The sequence below is a fragment of the Balaenoptera musculus genome, chromosome 11, assembly GCF_009873245.2.
Source record: "Balaenoptera musculus isolate JJ_BM4_2016_0621 chromosome 11, mBalMus1.pri.v3, whole genome shotgun sequence".
Lineage (NCBI taxonomy): Eukaryota > Metazoa > Chordata > Mammalia > Artiodactyla > Balaenopteridae > Balaenoptera > Balaenoptera musculus.
The window spans coordinates 7,701,759-7,717,553 of record NC_045795.1 but is presented as its reverse complement, the minus strand read 5'-3'; the positions used below and the strand labels follow the sequence as shown (position 1 = coordinate 7,717,553).

The window sequence follows — 15,795 nt, the reverse complement described above, 5'->3', positions numbered from 1 at the left end:
AAAAAAACTGCCTATTTTTTTCAACCTACCCTATCTGCCACGTGCTTCTAGGACCTCATATGTGAGAGCCATAATATGAGCAAAGCATACAGTGTGCTTATTACAGGCGGGACACTGAAGTGGTTGACATCGATGAACTCATTTAATCTTCATACCAACCCTGTGCAGTAAAGACTATTACTTTCTTCTGCTTTTATCCATGGAGGAAATTAAGGCAGAAAGGGGTTCTCTAGCTGTTTTAAGGTCACACAGTAAAGGGTAGGGCTGCCTAACTCCTTTAGTCTGTTCTCAGTACCGTGACCAGGACAATCTGATTACAAACTGGACTGCGTCATTCCTCGGCTCCAAACCCTCCAGTGGCTCCCGTACCTCCTGCAAAGCCCTGCACACCTCCCTCCCGGACCTCGGCTCCTGTTCCTCCTGCAAAGCCCTGCACACCTCCCTCCCGGACCTCGGCTCCTGTTCCTCTTTCCCCTGTGCTGATGCTGCTCCAGCCTCCTTGCTTGCACCTCCGAGCACTTGCACGTGCAGCTGTTTCATCTGCCCGGAACCCTCTTCCCAGATCATCTCTCGCTCACTCCCTCACCTCCTTTAAACCTTTATTCGAATGTCACCTTCTCAGTGAGGCCTTCCAGGATCATCTTATTTAAGACTACGACCATCTGCATTTCCTTCCGTAGCTTATTTTTCTCCACGGCACTTACCTCCTAAGTGGTATATAACTTAGGAACTGCAATCACCTCCCCTCTCCAGCATGCAAGTTCTCGAGAGTGAGGATTGCTGCCTGGCACAGCATGGCTCCACAAGCATGCGCTGAACGGCCGAGGACACGTAGTGAGAAGTCAGCAGCTGCTCTTCAGAGAGAACGGACAACCGGCAGAGTGAGAGACGGGAGGGAGAGATTGCCCTGGCTGCGCCCTGCCCCTGAGGTCTGGTTCTCTCCCTGCCCCGGCTTGTCAGACACCTGCGTCCTTGTCATAAACCCATCCCCGTGCCTTCTGCGGAAGTTTGGGAGAGCCAAAGTTGCTTTTCGCTTCTTGCAGCTGAGTCTTTCTTAACCGCGGTAGCATCCCGTTCCCTCTGCCAGAAATGCCTTTTTCTCCTTGTTCAAAACTCAGTCTCATCTCTTACTGAAGTCAAGCTGCCACCAGCCACCACAGGCTGTAATACATTTCTTACCAAAGCTTTTGTCCTTTGTGTAGGGTTTTGTTTTTTTTTTTTTCCTTTTCGGCCCCTAGAATCTAGGATAGTGCCAGGCACGTGGTGAGCGTTGTTCAACGCAGGCCCAGTGAATAAACAAATGGAGAGTGGAGATAGAGGTGGCCTTCAGGGCTTTCAAAATATTGAGTGAATTTGCGATAAGGAGCTGCTCATACATAAATATCAAAGTAGACAATTGAGCACAGAGATGGCTGAGATTATAAATAGACTATACATTCCTAGGAGGAAAAGAAAATGAACGTGACTCCCCCCAAATAAATATTTTTTGATACAAACTTGTTTGTGCAATGGCCTCCAAGTACACTACCAGGCAAGCTCAGCCAGAGGTCACTGAGCAGACAAGCTCACAGACCAAAATAAAATGCTCGAATCACATGGTTTATAGCAATTTTATATGTAATTGCCAAAACTGGGAGGCAACCAAGATGTCCTCCAGTAGTGAATGGTAAACTGTGGTACATCCAGACAATGGAGTATTATTCATTACTAAAAAGAAATGAACTATCAAGCCATGAAAAGACACAGAGGAAGCTTAAATGCATGTTAGTAAGTGGAAGAAGCCAATCTGAAAAGGCTACAATACTGTATGATTCTAACTATATGATATTGTGGGAAAGGCAGAACTTCAGAGATGATAAAAAGCTCAGTGATTATCAGTGGTGGAGATGGGGAGAGATGAATAGAACACAGAGTGGCAAATCTGTCCCTTCTCTCAATAATGTTATAAACCCAAAACAGCTATAAAAAAGTAAAGTCTCAAAAACAAAATAACCAAACCTATATTCATCTTTGTTTACAGACCTGAAGTAAGACAACAAAGAGGTGGATGGAAATGTCAGACACATGGTTTGGTTCGTTTCCTAGATGATTTCCTCTCATGAAGTGAGCGGCACTTTAGTGTCCAAGTGTTAAGATCCTCATTTTGCCTAATCAGGAGGGAATCCCCTGGTGGCCTCAGGGATTTAACATCTTCCCAGCTAAGTCAGACCTATGAATCCTCTACTACTGTGTCTCTTCAAAACATCCAGTAATCCATTAAGGAAAATGCTTTAATTTTCTAGGTAAGAAAAGATTATCATCAACGGCTAGTTTTAAGACCACCTTTGTCAGAAGATTAGCTAAGTGAGTTTTTTGGATACCCTGAAACAGATGGGAAAATAAAAAAAGGAAATGTCATTTTCCTGTCCTTAAGTTACCTTGTAAACTTGGAAACAGAATAGTTTCATGAAGTTTGGAAGCCTCTCTTTAACCTTCTTATGTACATAGCCCTAAACTTGAGCATATGTTTTATATGTACATATTTTATTTTATATATCTAATTTTTAAGTTTGTCTTAACATACTCCCTGGTCTGAAAATATTTTTGTATCTTTTGTTACCAAAACGAACAAAATCCGCATTAAAATTACTAGAACCACGTGAAAAAGCCAAAGTAATGCAGGTTTTTCATTCTTCCCTCACTTAGGAGAAAAATCTGAAAAACAATTCCTTTATCTACTTCCTGTAAAGAAATGTGTTCGAGATTTTGTATTATTTTAAGCTGTAATAATTTGAGAAAGATCTTTGCTTTACACAACAGTAAAAATTATATATTACACATTAACATACTATATATTGCCATGATATATAATTAATAAAATATTGCCTATCAAAAAGTTTTACCACTGTTTAAAAAAACAAAAAACCTGAAAGTGATTTTTAAGCTGTACATTTTCTTCAAAAGAAGAAATTCCTAGCTTTTACTCAGAAAAAAAAAAGTACATTTGAAAAAGTTTTTCTCTTAGGAGAAATCTGGGATTCACTGCATCATTCATATTTTCTTCTTTTTTCTTTTCCTTTTTTCTAACATTTCTACTGTTTTCCTCTTCTTGGTTGACACCAGGCTGCTTCCTTTTGTTGGCTTATTACTGTCACCAGTTAAACTGCAGTTCTTCGTGTCAGGTTTTAGCTGCCTTTCTTCCTCCTGGACTTCATGGCCAGATTCCTTTTTATTCCTTTTGGACTGTTCTTGTTTACTTACTAAAACACAAGAGACAGTGCATTTAAAGACTGTTTTTCCCTTTGAAATAAACACAAGCTGACAATAAAGTAAAGTCATCTGGATCTCCTCCACTTTAATGACTCAAAGAGATAGCAGAGGGCTTCCCTGGTGGTGCAGTGGTTGAGAATCCGCCTGCCAATGCAGGGGACACAGGTTCGAGCCCTGGTCTGGGAAGATCCCACATGCCGCGGAGCAACTGGGCCCGTGAGCCACAACTACTGAGCCTGCGCGTCTGGAGCCTGTGCTCCGCAACAAGAGAGGCCGCGATAGTGAGAGGCCCGCACGCCGTGATGAAGAGTGGCCCCCACTTGCCGCAACTAGAGAAAGCCCTCGCACAGAAACGAAGACCCAACACAGCCATAAATAAATAAATAAATAAATAAATTTAAAAAAGAAAAGATGACTACTATCTTAAAAAAAAAAGAGAGAGAGATTATTTAGTTTCTGTAAACGATCAATTTCATTTACCAGGAGGTGGTTCTACAGCTGGAAGCAGGCTTTCTTTCGTGTCTGTCACTCTGTCCAGCCACACTCCAAGACATGTCAGCCTGGCATTAGTGTTTACTTCACACAGCAAAGACGGGGAAACCCCCTAAAACAGGAAAGGAAATTTGTGATAACATAGAAGGATTTTAAATAATTACTTTCATTTTTCCATAAACAAGTTACCTTAATTTAAAACTTACACTGTATTTTGAGTATAAAATATACTGTCTAGAAGAAATTTATTATCTTGATTCATGATCGGTTTGACTAAGTCCTTCACAAGAGCCAATTTCTAAGAAGTGCTCCACTAAGGAAAGCGACCATTTTATCGTGTTCATTTCTGGGTTTAACAAAGAACCATGCACAAAGTAGGTACTCAACAAACCACATTCACAGAATGTGTTTATAAGAGAATGAAGAACAACAAACCAAGAATCTGTAAGAGGGAGACTACTAAAGGGAATTTAAATTTCCAATTATCTGTTTCAAAACTACTGTTAGGGGCTTCCCTGGTGGTGCAGTGGTTAAGAATCCGCCTGCCAATGCAGGGGACACAGGTTTGAGCCCTGGTCCAGGAAGATCCCACATGCCATGGAGCAACTAAGCCCGTGTGCCACAACTACTGAGCCTGCGCTCTTAGAGCCCGTGAGCCACAACTACTGAGCCCACGTGCCACAACTACTGAGCCCACGTGCCAAAACTACTGAAGCCCATGCGCCTAGAGCCCATGCTTCACAACAAGAGAAGCCACTGCAATGAGAAGCCCGTGCACCACAGGGAAGAGTAGCCCCTGCGTGCCCCAACTAGAGAAAGCCTGCACACAGCAATGAAGACCCAATGCAGCCAAAAATAAATAAATAAATAAAATTAAAAAAAAAAAAAAAAAAAAAAATATTGTTAGTTCTACAACTGATCAAAAACTCCCCAATTTTTTTTTTCTTAGTAATGGCACTATTTTTATTTAACAAAATCTTACAGAGAACATCAATATACAAAAGAGAAGAAAGGAGTGCTTCTCTGATTCAAAGAGCATGCGTTCTGGAAACCTGCCAGCTCAGACTCGCCAATACCAACTCCTGAGGCAGTGCTACGGAGCCCTTACTTTAAAACCATGAATGTCAATCATGCCTGGAAGAGATTTTAAAAGTTTAAAGATCTATGCCTTATGACCCTTAAAAAAAATTCCACCTCACTTAACTCAAAATAGTACTGACAGTAAGACTCGCATTCAGTGTATTTACATGGTGCTGAGACACTGACCTTGTCCTCTTTGAGCTTCCACATTTTGATGAAGCCATCACTCGATGCTGTAACAATAAGATGATGCTCTGGAGTTTCAAAACTGAACATGTCTTTTACCCTAGGATAGAAATAGTAACGTCATAAAAGACCCTTTCTTCCAGATAGTATGATACTGCTAGAAAGCTTCTATGCAGTCTCTTGACTTTTCAATGCTTCAAGTGTTTCCAAACTGCTCAATGAACGGTGCCTAAAATTTAACATGCTTCACGTCCCCATGAGTTGGTGAGTCATTTTCAGGGTCTAAATTCCAAGATAAAATTGACTGTCAATGATACCTTAAGAAAAAGTTGAAAAGATGATGACAGATAACTATAAATAATCAGATTATCATACAGGAAATAAAGATACTTAAAACAAAGCCCCTCACCTCAGGAGAGAAAGGACAACAGAGATGATCCAAGGCCTCCTCCTCTGCATCCGTTTCTCTTGTCCTCAGTGCCGCCACCCATAGTCTAAGCTACTATCATTTCCCTTCTGGACTACGGAGTAAACTAATCAGCCTCGCTGCTTCCACTTTTGCCCCCTAACAATCTTTAAAAAATCAAACCATGTTACTCCCAGTCTTAAAATTCTACAAAGCTTGGATCTGCTTTAAAATAACACGGGAGAGGGAGGAAGTGGTGGGACATAGATAAACCAATATCCACAAAGGCACTTAGTATAAAATTTAAACTCCTCACCATGACTTGCAAGGCCATGCACCATTTGGCTCACTCTGACCCAGTCACATGGGTCTTCTAGCTGTTCCTAAAATACACCAAGTTCTTTCCTCCCTCAGGGCCACTGTGTCTACAGTTCTCTCCTCTTTTTAGAAATAGCTCCTTTATCCCTAAGGTCTCTCTCCCCCTTCCCTGATCAACCTATCTAAATAAGTTACCCGTGTTATTCCCAAATCATAATACCCATTTCCTTCCTGTGACAATTACCTGCTTACTCGTTTATCATCTCTCTGTTGCCCCACTACAAGATAAGAGCCAGGGGAGTGCGAGCTCTCGTTGCAGTATTTCATCATGGATGCTCAGTGAATACTTGTTAAATGAATGAATGGCCAAATTTCCTAAGTGCTATACGGCCTTGAAGAATATGTTCATTTCTCAATACAGGGGAAAACTAGGGCCTGTCTAATGATTGCAGTATTCTGAGTATTTACAAAGAGAGATTTCTCAAAGCTGAACTATTATTTAGAAAATAAAAACTAAGAGCTGTCTGAAACGTAAAAGAGCATGCAAATAAAACACATTAAAGTATAACCATCCATAATCGGCTTTTTCAAAATTACAGTGGACACAGCAGAGGCAGAGGCAGACAGGACTGGGTTGACTCCCAGCTCCAACACCTAACGGGGGGGAATCTTGGTCCAGTTACTTAACCGTTTACTCTGAGACTCACATTTACCCCCAGAGATACAGTGAGGAAGAGATAACAAACTGGCACAAGACAGAGGTCAATATGTCATTTATTTCTCCTGCAGGAAAAACAAATAGTGTAGAAAGGCGCTAGAAGTGGACAAGGAGAATGAAGTAAAAGGACAAGAGCGGTCAGGGGCAGAGCTCAAGATTGTTTAATTGTTCTCCCCTGTTCAAGTATGGATTGAGGATTTCAGGCCTCAAGTCTAATGAAATTATTGGGAAAATAAATACCTTGTGCAAGTGACTAGTCCTGATGACAACTTCACCACTTTTGTATCACTCAGGCCAAGACAACAACATTCCCACTATCCTCTTAGGTTCTGGAAATCATATATATGTAGATATGTCTGACTATGTCTACGGTCATTCATAAAAAACATATACCCTGCTTTATGAAGCTATTGCATTTATAAGAGACTCTACACGTACATGCACACAGAGATTAGTGAAAAAAATACCTGTTTTCATGAGCTTTAAATTCAGAGAGGCACATTAGTGAATCACAGTCAAAAAATCTTACGACCTCTTCATCTCCAGCCACTGCAAGGACAGATTCCTAGGAGAGGAAAAAATAATACTATCCAGAATGGCATCCACAATTCCAACCATCACCACACACACTAAACGCCCATCACTGATTTCCAATCACTTACTGAAAGAAACCTAACAGAAGATACTCTCTTTTCATTTGTGATGGTGCCACTGACAGATGCAGTGTCAAGCTGATAGACATCTATTTTGTTCAGTATGACAACTACGTATTTCTCTCCTCTTGGGGACCATTCCACTATGTGAGCATCTGTAAGTTAAAAGCACAAAGCTGTTGTATTTCATGAATAAAAAAGGAAACTGATCAGGGTCATAATAAAAATAACAAATATTTACACTGTGCATTTTCACATCCATTATCCCATTCAATCTTCACAACAAACTTATAACATGTATTTTGTGAGTTAAATTGTAGACAATGAACTGGTTCAAAGACTCATTAAGGTCACAGAGCTGGAAGGTGGCAGAGCCACACCAAGAATCCCAATCTGAAGTGGGAAAAGAAATTAACCTAAAGTATTTGCTCTCAGAGGGAACCACCACCATGCACAGAAATAAATGTATATGTACATGCACACAAAAATGTGTGTGTAGGGCTTCCCTGATGGCTCAGGGGTTGGGAGTTCGCATGCCGGTGCAGGGGACACGGGTTCAAGCCCTGGTCTGGGAGGATCCCACGTGCCGCGGAGCGGCTGAGCCCGTGCGCCACAGCTGCTGAGCCTGAGCTCTGGAGCTCGCGAGCTGCAACTACTGAGCCCGCATGCCACAACTGCTGAGGCCCACGCGCCTGGAGCCCGTGCTCCACAACAAGAGAAGCCACCACAATGAGAAGCCCGTGTACCACAACCAAGAGTAGACGCCACTCGCCGCAACTAGAGAGGGCCCGCGCGCATCAGCGAAGACCCAACGCAGCCAATAAATAAATAAATTAATTAATTTAAAAAAAAAAAAAGGTGTGTGTATATATATTCACGTCTCATCAAATTTTCAAATACATTTCAAACAAAAATACTCACTTTGTTTTATGTTTTTTATGAACGCTGATCTTCCTTCCACAAGATTCCATGTTCTGCAAAACAGGAAGCTCACTTACGGCATGATCACCAACTCTGACCAGGTATAAAGGTAAGTTTAAGGAAGACTCAAATGAAAATTTACTAACTCCTTGGCTATTCAGAAGAACTGCCTTCTTTCTTACAGCACCATGTGAAATATTATCAAGCAAGATTAAAACTCGCTCTGTTCCCACAGCACTTTCTTATGTATGCTGAGTCCACTGTATTTTTCAAAAGGTTTCACCTCCTACAACTCTTTTTAGGATCACCCTCTACTTCACAGCTTACGACTGCAATATAACTTGCATGTTTGAATATAGAGCCTGTCGTTTTTTTTCCATTATGAAAAGGTTCACTAGGCTTTCAACCTCTCCCTTGTGTCAAAATGTCATCAAATGACTGACAATGTGAGACAATATAGAAACAAAATCTAATTACTATAGTAAAAGATGTCCCAGGGGTGGGTTCTTGTTATACTTGGAGAACAAAGACCACAGCTTAGTAAAGGTGCTCTTGGGCCTTAATGACTTACCTTAATGTCTTATCTGTACCCACAGACAGAGCCAACTTGCCAGACGGGTGAATGGAAAGGAAGGTCACATGTCCTCTAAAAGGAAACTGACAGTTAGTCCCCAACCTGACTGGCACCTGGAGACCACCGATGGGCAAGTCTGGACTCACTTGTGAGCTTTAATCGACTTCAGGCACTCCCATTTCTTTGCATCCCAGACACAAATGAGGCCGTCCTCTGCCCCGCTGATCAAGTGCCTGTTGCCGTGGAATTTCAGGCAAGTTATTGTGCCTGTGGAAAACCCAAGACAGGCAGAATTAACATTCATTTTGAGTGCAAACTCCATTTCTGGTTTAAAGGCTATGCTGCAGTAAGTAAAACATCCAATATCTTAATATTAGTGAAATATGCCTTAAAGTCTCGGGCGAAGAAGTTAATTTGTTTTTCATCTAAGATCATACAGTTTCAAGCCTATGCAAATATTTTCAGCAAAGAGTTTCTCTAGTTGTAGATACAGGTTTGAACTAATCAGTTCACTTTTTTGCTTTACATCCCCATAATCGTAAATTTCAGAGATGGCTGGCTAGGATAGTTTGAGCAGAAGTCAAACAAAACTAACCAGCTAATCTGGGGAACAAACCAAGATGTACAGCCGTATGACTTCTACTTTCCAAACAGTGAATTAGCTACGCAACCATCCATAAAGCAGTTATTATTCCTTCAGAGCTATTTTTGATTTGACTTCTACACAGTTCTTATTCACTGTCATAAGAATTTATTACAATTTCATAAAACATTACACTCTCTAATTATACCTTCTGTATTCTCCTTCCATGGTTAACAAATCTTCCTACATCTTTTCAACTTCTTTACAGAACATCACACTCCCTTCCACTCAAACTGAAGCCTGGATCGCCCATGAATTTCCCCTACAGCGCTCCTCAAATATTAAAAGGCTGGAGCGAGGTGAGGCGATGGAAGAACCCAGCACTCAATCTCCCAAATCAGTCCTCAAGTAAGATTCCTTATCCTTTGAAGTTTGTGTCACCCAGCTTAACTGCCCTAGAGTTGAGGAGTCGGCAAACCACTGTCTGCCGGCCAAATCTGGCTGGTGGCCTGGTTTTGTAAATGCACTTTTACCGGAATACAGCCACGCTCACTCAGTTACAAAACGGCTATGGATGCTTTGGCATGGCCCAAGTGAGTAACCGTAACAGAGACTGTACAGCCGCAAAGCCTAAATATTTTCTATTTTGTCCTTCTCAGAATAAGAGTGTGAACCCCTGGGTCATTACTGTCCATCTGCACACCTCCTGGTCAATCCCTTACACTGCCCTTTATATTGAAAGAGCCAAAGATCTGTGAGGAATACTTCTGCACCCCCAAAAAGCACTAATAATATGTGGCCTCATGGACTCCCTTCTCCTCCAAGTGGGAGACTTTAGCCACTTTGCCCATGTCTTCCTCCTTCCCTACTTCTCATTTTGGGAATTTTGCTTTCCCACATCTTCTACTCCTTCTTTCCACGACTCCATTTGTTCCCTGGAAAAGAGCTTATCTATTACCAGCTGTTAGAAAAACAGGATTTGTACCAGGAATGAAGGAAATCAGGAACCCTATTTCATTCATCCCCTATCCAAACTCTTTCTAAGTCCCTTCTTGTTGAACACCTGTACCGATGGGTTTGGACAGACTAGACTTGTTTAACTTATTTCCTCCAAGCCTAAGGGAGAGAGAAGGCTTCCTTGCATGAACTGGGATTAGGAGACAGAGAGGAAAAGGAACGTACGTTGAAATCACTCAGAGCCGAGCTTCTGCTGAAAAGTGAGACACTTGTCAAAGTAGCTAAGGACCATCTAATATAAGAAAGACGTTGATCACTCTAAATTTACTGCTAGAAACCAATGCTTGGTGTGGAACTTCTGAAATATATGAAAAATAGTGTAAGAAAAAGGGTACCTGTCTTTATCTGCCTTTCATTGCAGGGAACTAACTTGCTTGGCTGAGTTTCCTCAAACTAAGTATGTATTTAAGTGATTCTACCACCTTAAGTTCTTTCTTCCTTTCCCCTTTCCTTCTGGAACACATGTGAAACCCCTCCTTCTCTGTCCCCTGAGAAAATGCAGTGAAAATAGCACATGTTGTTCAATACTGGGGAAAAAAATTACCTGTTCAGTCTTTCTGTCCCTTGGTCCTCCCATTATCCCAGTCAACTGCACCACCGGCGTGGAAAACACAACCGTGGCTTGCGGATCACCCCCCCGACCTCCTCGACTCCAGTAACCTTCGCCTCCTCTGTACTGCGTCCCTCCCACCTACAGCCCGGACGCTGTTACCAGCGAGAGCTTTCCCACGTTAACTCTACGCTCTGACCACAGCCACACATCATCCCAGCCCTTCTTCCACTCAATCCACCTGCTTTTTTTACTCTGGAGATCTGCAGACCCTTGACACCCTACCTTCTCTAGGCTGACAACCTATTCTTTCTCCGAAACCCTCAATTCCCTTGTACATCGATCCTTCTCTTGCACATACCAAGTGACCTTCCTCTCTCTCCAGAAACGCCTGCAGCTTATTGCAAACAGATGCTAGTCCTTCCACAGCCTCCAGCTTCAGTCAGGCAGGCCCTCGTCAGTCCCTTACTTGTTCCTGGCACCTCTCCCAATATCCAAACCACGAGCACTTTCCTCAGCGCTGCTGCCTCCTTCTCACTCAACCCCCAACCTCCTCCACTCAAGGGCCCCCAAGATCTGGCCCCCACTACTTCTCCAGCCACTCCCACCTCCATTTCTGTCTTCTCGTAACACCGAGCTCCTCACAATTCCCCAGACACAGCAGTGGTTAAAAATACAGGCTCTAGGAACTTCCCTGGTGGTCCAGTGGTTAAGGATCCGCCTTCCAATGCAGGGGACACAAGTTTGACCCTTGGTCGGGGAACTAAGATCCCACATGCCACAGGGCAACTAAGGTCACACGCTGCAACTACTGAGCAGGCAAGCCACCACTAGAGAGCCACGGGCCGCAACTACAGAGCCCATGCACCCTGGCGCCTGTGCACCACAACTAGACAGAAGCCCACGCGCTGCAATGAAAGGTCCCACGTGCCGCAACAAAGATCCCATGTGCTGCAACTAAGACCCGATGCAGCCAAAAAATAAAATAAATAAATATTTTTTTAAAAAACCAAAAAACGGGCTCTAGACCTAGGTTCAAGTTCTAGTTCCAGTGTTTTGTGACTCTGGGCGAGTCATGTAACATCTCTGAGCCTAGGCTTTCTCTTCTGTGAACTGACGGTACAACTACACCTTCCTGGCATACCACCGGGTACCTGATACGCCCTCGATAAAGTCAGCTACTCACGGGATGCTACCACCTGTGCCCCTCACACCACCGGCTCTGCCTGGAATGTCCTTTTCTCCACCTTGCAAGTTTCACCTAGCCAACAACTGACACTTTTCTTATAAAATTATTCAGGTGTCATGTTAAGGAAGTTTTCAGTGAAAACTCGCTTCCTCCTCCTTGCCCTCTAGACTAAGTGCCTCCCTTCTGTCCCAATACAGACTGTGAATAACTTAAGGACAAAGAACCACATTTTTTCCATTTCTATATTTCCTAGTAGAGAATCTGCTACGTATCAGACACTTAATGAATTGTTCATCTGAAGTCAAACTGTAAAGTAATAATACCTCAACATTATTGTCTTGAAGAACACAGTGTTCTTACCGTTGTGATGCACTAGAGCCCCGTGGTCTATCTTCTTTTTCATGTCATAAATGTGAATGGTTTCATCTTTGCTCCCAGTGACTACAAAACGGCTACTGACAGCCACCGCTGACAAGGAGGCAGTGTGGGCATGGTGAGTGAAGTCGGCCACAGGAATCCACTTCTGCTAAAGAGTGATACGTACAGTCAGTGCCATGCCACGATCGCATCGCAGTTCTCTACAACGAGATAAGTGGTTTCGCGATCTACGAAAACCCTCAACGGATCCTACAGATGGAGAAGAGACTGTGCAATGAAAGGCAGAGTCACACAAACAATTGAGAATTGAATAAGGAAGGTAAAGCAGGAGATGGGAAGGCATCGCTGAGTATCAAAACAATTATGAAGACTAGGTTACAGGGACTTTACGGTCCCATCCAAACCCGTAACTCCTTAATATATTTACTTAGATGTGACACTTCCATAACATTCATTCCCTCAAATGTCCAAATCTTGATGTGAATTTATTCACTCAAATACTGAATGACTACTATGTGCTCGGCACCATTTTAGGCAGTTGATACAGAGCAGTGAACAAAAGAAACAAAAGTCCTTATCCTAAGGGAGTTGCCATTCCTGTGGGAAGGACAGACAAGACACAATATGATGTCACACAGAGATGAGTATCAATATAACAACGCCTATAAAGAAAAATAAACAGGATTTGCATTAATACCAACATAAGCCCTAGAGAATGACCAGTGATGAGGTCTTGAGAACTCTGTGCTTGCTGCCATGCAACTTTTGGATTGGATAAGCGTGACTGGTTGAGTGCGAAGGATGACGGCTGAATACACACACATACCCCACAAATTAAGGGAGATGCATCAAGAAGTATTAGCAAAACAAATAAAGCAACAAAGAAAAAAAATTCACCAAACTTGTTTGAACGCACTTAGGATGTGTTATTGCAAATTAATTCCTAAAAACGACAGCAGGATAGTCCTTCCGTCAATCAGGACCCAGGGGGCCTCTTTTGCGTAAAGGTACAACATTCCTGAGGAGCTGCTATGGCCATAAGTCAAAGAATAACCTTTACTCGTGCATATTACAGAAGGAAGGCTGGTCATCTGGGATATTGCCTGACTAGGTTTAGAAGCAGCACCGGGTAACGGTTAAGCGCTTCAAGCATCCGAGACACCTGGGAATGTGAGTCCGCGGTCTGCCACTTATTAGCTCTGTGGCCTTGAACAAGTCACTTAACCTATCTCAACTTCTGGTTCCTCATCTGTAAAATGGGAACACCTGTACCTGCCTCAGAGGGGTGCTGTCAGGACTACTCTGTGTCTGGAACACGGAACGCAACGTAATTACAGAAAGAACACGATCAGCAGCATCACCTTTGAGTATTCAAAACACGCACCTTTCAGCCAAAGGCAGATTAACCACCAGAGTAGAAAACAAAAGAAACAAAAACAGTCAGTCAAGTCATACACTTCCAATTTTCTAGCTAATTCAAAACTGACACTTTGACTTCTTCATAAACAAATACTCAATGAAATAGGTTTCTGGGAAACACCTAGGACTCCTTAGGGGAAAAAACCAGCACAGGACTAAAGGTTAAGGGATCTTGTTTCTAGTCCTGGGTATGTCCTAACCATCTGCTTGACTACTGCTAATTTACTTAACCTTCTAACGCACACACCCAGTAAAATTCTTACATTTTGGTGTAATTTTTCTGCATGTGTTTGCCTCCCTCATCCTCTCCTCCTTATGTCGGGAAGATCTCCAGTGCAGGATCCATGCCTTTGGCTTCTTTGCACCTTCACTGCAAGTACTGGCCTCACCGTAAAGGCCCAATAATGAAATGGTGTCACTTTATCTATGAAGGGTTTTTCCTGATTTAGCTCAAATATTTTGTAAAATCCCGGAACATAAATTCAGTGAAAGAGCGAACTGTCCTTTCATTAAATACTGAACACCTCACAGGCTGTCAACTTGGATTCATAATCTACGGCCCACTGGCCCGTCTGCAGAAATGCCAGCTTCCTTCGCGCACCGTAGTCGGAATGTTTACTACGAAAGACGGACATCATCTCGTCGTACGAAATGCTTTCTCCGTGTTTTAAAAGACTAACGTGTATTTTAAGTCTCCTAAGTTTCGTCACCGAATCCCTAAGATATCAGACGGCGCGCCCCCTTGCGGCGCTGCGTTTACCTCGGCCGTGTGGGAACCAGACCCGACGGTGCCCGCCCCACCCGCGGCGGCCCCTCCGCGCGCGGGCTCTCACCTCATGGTCGCCGCTCGCCTTGGGCTCCAAGCGTACAGCGAACCCAAAAAGGACCTGCTCGTAGCAGCCAGCTACCAGCTCCATGCAGCAGCACACGCGCCTCCTCCAAGAGCCAGGCTCAGCGCAGACCGGTAGTGACGAAAGCGGATGCAAGGGGGAGGAAGGGGTCCTTCCTGCGTCGGCGCTCACGTTTACGTCAAGACGGCGGGGCTGCCTTTTAGGCGCCTGCATCCGTGGGGGCGGGGGGGATTTCAGGGCTAGACGATCACACGGAATTTCCAAGAAGTGAATAAGGAAGGACGCCCCATGACGAGATTCTCATTTCAAGGAGGAAAAAAAAAAAAAAAACCTGGGGACTAGCAGGCATATTCTAGGGAGCCTTGAGCTAGGCGCTTCTGAGGCGAGTGGGCGGGACATCCTCTGCAGAAGCCCCTCGTTTCCGGGACGTCTACGGAAGGGGCGGGGCAGCCTCCGGCTTGGGTGGAAAGTGTAGAGGAGGCTCGGCGTTGCCGCGCAGTTGGTTAATAGGGACCCATGTCTGTAGTGGGCTGTGATAGCGGGACAGGAGTTAGGTCTCCTTGTTGTTTAGGAAGCCGAGGAATGAACTTTTCTCGTTCACATTTTCTGTAATGGGGCAAGAAGGGGTGGCATTTAGGGTTCGCAGTTATCAGAGGAGTCCGATTCCCTCGTTCCCGCGCGGGCTCGATAATCTCGTCCTGCACACCTTTCCTTGCAGCTAGGTTATGGCTTGTCGAACTCTGGGGGCAAATTGGCCAACGTTGTGGCACATCCCGGGGAGGGAGGAGGACCCTTTACTCGAGGGAAGTAAAGACATTTCTCGAGGACGAACGGTATATAGTCATTCTTGGTCAGGTTCCAGAAAGAAATCTCATTTATTTCCGTTTCACCATCCCCCCCAGGTTAGGTGCAGAGTCAAACGTGAATAAAAGCAAAGCCCTAATTGGGTTTGAGATTTTCACGAGATACGGAGATTCAGAGATGTGTTAGGACAGCTTCGCACAGACTTAACAAAAAAGTAAATCTTGGAGCGTAAAAATAGTCTCATGAACGCCCTAGTGGGTGGATATGACGGATACGAGGTTGACACACAGGTTGGTGTCGACCCTTCAGCCCCCATATGGATTGTAACACATCCTATAGCTCTTAGACCCTGTTGTCTCTGAGGACATTTGTTCACCGGTGTTCTGAATCGTCAGTCCGTGTTTTAC

General features: G+C 43.7%; 1 protein-coding gene across 2 annotated transcripts; it reads right to left on the bottom strand.

Annotated features, from left to right (window-relative positions):
* Window positions 1-1,591: 1,591 nt before the first annotated feature.
* On the bottom strand, window positions 1,592-14,982 carry PAK1IP1 (PAK1 interacting protein 1). 2 transcript variants are annotated; one of them, XM_036869772.1, is made up of 10 exons: window positions 14,567-14,711; window positions 12,297-12,459; window positions 8,744-8,864; window positions 8,595-8,669; window positions 8,024-8,076; window positions 7,112-7,257; window positions 6,917-7,014; window positions 5,008-5,107; window positions 3,730-3,853; window positions 1,592-3,239 (listed from the first exon to the last, which is right to left on the bottom strand). In XM_036869772.1, exons 1-10 carry the CDS (start codon window positions 14,648-14,650, stop codon window positions 3,031-3,033), a joined length of 1,173 nt encoding a protein of 390 aa, XP_036725667.1. In that variant the 5' UTR covers window positions 14,651-14,711; the 3' UTR covers window positions 1,592-3,030. The 2 variants fall into 2 exon arrangements, with proteins under 2 accessions (XP_036725667.1, XP_036725666.1); XM_036869771.1 differs by having other exon boundaries at window positions 2,570-3,239; window positions 12,297-12,462; window positions 14,567-14,982.
* Between the last annotated feature and the right edge of the window lie 813 nt (window positions 14,983-15,795).

Bases quoted from the DNA above. Each gene is read 5' to 3' on its own strand.
- PAK1IP1 (XM_036869771.1), bottom strand. From the start codon at position 14,797: ATGCAGGCGCCTAAAAGGCAGCCCCGCCGTCTTGACGTAAACGTGAGC. The intron at 8,865-12,296 runs GTAAGAACACTG...GGTTTTCCACAG, and splicing joins GGCTCTAGTGCATCACAACG to GCACAATAACTTGCCTGAAA. The intron at 8,670-8,743 runs GTGAGTCCAGAC...GTTTCCTTTTAG, and splicing joins AAGTCGATTAAAGCTCACAA to AGGACATGTGACCTTCCTTT.